At 51.4% G+C, this 2,178-nt stretch overlaps 1 protein-coding gene across 1 annotated transcript; it reads right to left on the bottom strand.

Annotated features, from left to right (window-relative positions):
• Positions 1–921: 921 nt before the first annotated feature.
• LOC119434819 (elongation of very long chain fatty acids protein 7) lies at positions 922–2,047 on the bottom strand. The gene has a single exon (XM_037701874.2). The coding sequence runs from the start codon at positions 1,747–1,749 to the stop codon at positions 946–948; it is 804 nt and encodes a 267-aa protein (XP_037557802.1). The 5' UTR covers positions 1,750–2,047; the 3' UTR covers positions 922–945.
• Positions 2,048–2,178: the final 131 nt, after the last annotated feature.

Here is a 2,178-nt window from a genome sequence, read left to right as displayed (position 1 = left end):
GTAATCGGTATTTGTAATCGGTAGTTTGCGGTATAATGACGCGCGCGCGCTCCGCTCCTCTCATTATCCTCCCGCAACGCCGTGATGAGTGCCACGGACAGCGTCAACGCCAGTGTCAGCGCCGTGGACAGCGCCGCGGAGAAGGGGGCTCGAGCCGCTGCCATGAAACGGCAGCGGCGACAGGCCGATCCCGAACTTCGGGCTGGCGAAGCCGGTAGCTACGTACCTCAACCTAACGGAAACGACGAACTGAAAACTAATGGGAACTTGAGTCGACCCGATGGCTGCTTCGCATACTACTCGGGGTTCCCCTACGGGAAGATGGTGTAATTTTTTTTGGTTTCGGTTTTTCTTGCAAATGATGTTTGCCTGGGCAGCTAATTCACCGGTAATTGTGTAATTCGGGTAAGTTTCTTTAGTTTTTTGAACCCTTTGAGCCCTGGTTCAAATTTTGAAAATTGAGAACTGTTATAGTAGCCCTCGAAGCACGACGTGTAACTGAACGCGCACGGGATAGAAACTCTGCGAAATGGACAACTTACCAATAGCACTGATGAACTACTGCTGAAAGAGATCAAGTTATTCGGCACTTACACTAACGCCATGACAACACACCAACCTTGAAGATTAGGAAGATGTAATCTCCGTTGCAGCGAACATTTCTTCATGAAAACAAACGTATTAACTAGCCGAATTTCATCAAACAAACAGCAAAACTACGAAACTGTTTTTGTATAGAGCAATGCACCGCAATGTAACTTCGGTACAGAAACGATGTCTTGCTTCTATACACATAGAATTCTACTTAACACAATTGCGTACAGTCTCAGACGCTTTTTACTTTCAAAGCAGTCCAACTAGCAGAAGTCCAGGACACTTAAAAAAGAAAAAAAAAAGCAGAACAAAAAAAAACGCATCAGATCACAGACGGAACGTTGCAAACACCTACAGCTTTTTCCTTGAGTAAGCTTGAATGTAGAAGACCACAAACCACACGAAGAACAGTATCGCCTGCGCCACCTCGAGCCACACAAAGAGGCCCACGTAGTTTCCCTTGGCGAACACCATGCCGACGGCGTGCGCCAGCAGGATGACAAACTGCGAGATCTGCATCATGGTCATGTATTTCTTCCACCAGAGCAGGCGCTTGTAGGCTGGACCAAGCGCCGCGAGGAAGTAGTACGTGTACATGAACACGTGCACAAACGTGTTCATGCACGTGATGAACATTTCGTGCGACTGGGCGCCGTAGCTCACGTTCAGCCACATGTTCCAGGTGACGATCACGTGGTGCACTACGTGCAGCGCGCTGACCTGGTGGTTATTCTTGCGCAGCACAAAAAACACGGTATCGCCGAGCTCGCATATCTTGAGCATGTAAAGCCACCAGGACAAGCGCACAATCTCGAGGCCCGCTGGGGAGTCGGTGTTGTCAAGGCCCTGTAGGAAGGTGTAGCCCAGGTCCCAGTACGCGAGCTTCACGAAACGGCACACGAAGAAGGCGCTGAGGAGTGTGACCGCCAGGTTGTAGACGAGGATGCAGGCCTTCAGTTCGAAGGGCTTGCGGCTGGACATCCAGCGGGGACCGGCCACCTTGACAAAGTACACGTACGCGGCCGTAATCACGATGACCGGCAGCGGATTGCCGGTCAGTGGCCAACCTACGGTCCGGTGGTCGCGCTTCGGCAGCCACACGCCGCTGTCATCGTCACCAATGAACTTCGTAGACGAAGTCATTTCGGGTGACATCGCGCGTAGTCCACGTCGAGGGAGAAATAATCTGGTTCCGGCAAGCGGAGTTCCTCCTGCAAGGTCACAAAAGCATAGTGCTCACTGGTGGCCTGTTGTGCACTACAGAGCTTCATCACGAAGCGTTCGAACAACGACGCGTTCGGTATAGTGCCACGTCGAAACACAGGTGGCTTTTCTTGGCTCTATAGCTCCGGCTATCGTGGCGGCAGAAATTAGCGAGATAGAAGCGAGAGCATATATAACCACTGCAGCACGTGGTCTCTACTTCTATAAGCCGTTCGAGTGCCGGAAGAACAAGAAGAAGCTCAAGAACATGATACCTCTGATTTTTACTCCGGACAGCGCGTCTCGCTTTCTTCAAGGGCGCGCACGTGGCTATCAGAGGCTCGATCGTGTCGGCATTCTGCTAGTTCTGCGCAAGGCTTC

This window comes from Dermacentor silvarum, unplaced genomic scaffold (genome assembly GCF_013339745.2).
Source record: "Dermacentor silvarum isolate Dsil-2018 unplaced genomic scaffold, BIME_Dsil_1.4 Seq256, whole genome shotgun sequence".
In the NCBI taxonomy this organism is placed as follows: domain Eukaryota; kingdom Metazoa; phylum Arthropoda; class Arachnida; order Ixodida; family Ixodidae; genus Dermacentor; species Dermacentor silvarum.
The sequence above is the reverse complement of the archived record's forward strand: the minus strand, read 5'-3'. Positions and strand labels throughout refer to the sequence as shown.

What these genes read in the sequence shown, in the direction of transcription:
- LOC119434819 (XM_037701874.2), bottom strand. Translation starts at nt 1,749, where the DNA reads ATGTCACCCGAAATGACTTCGTCTACGAAGTTCATTGGTGACGATGAC.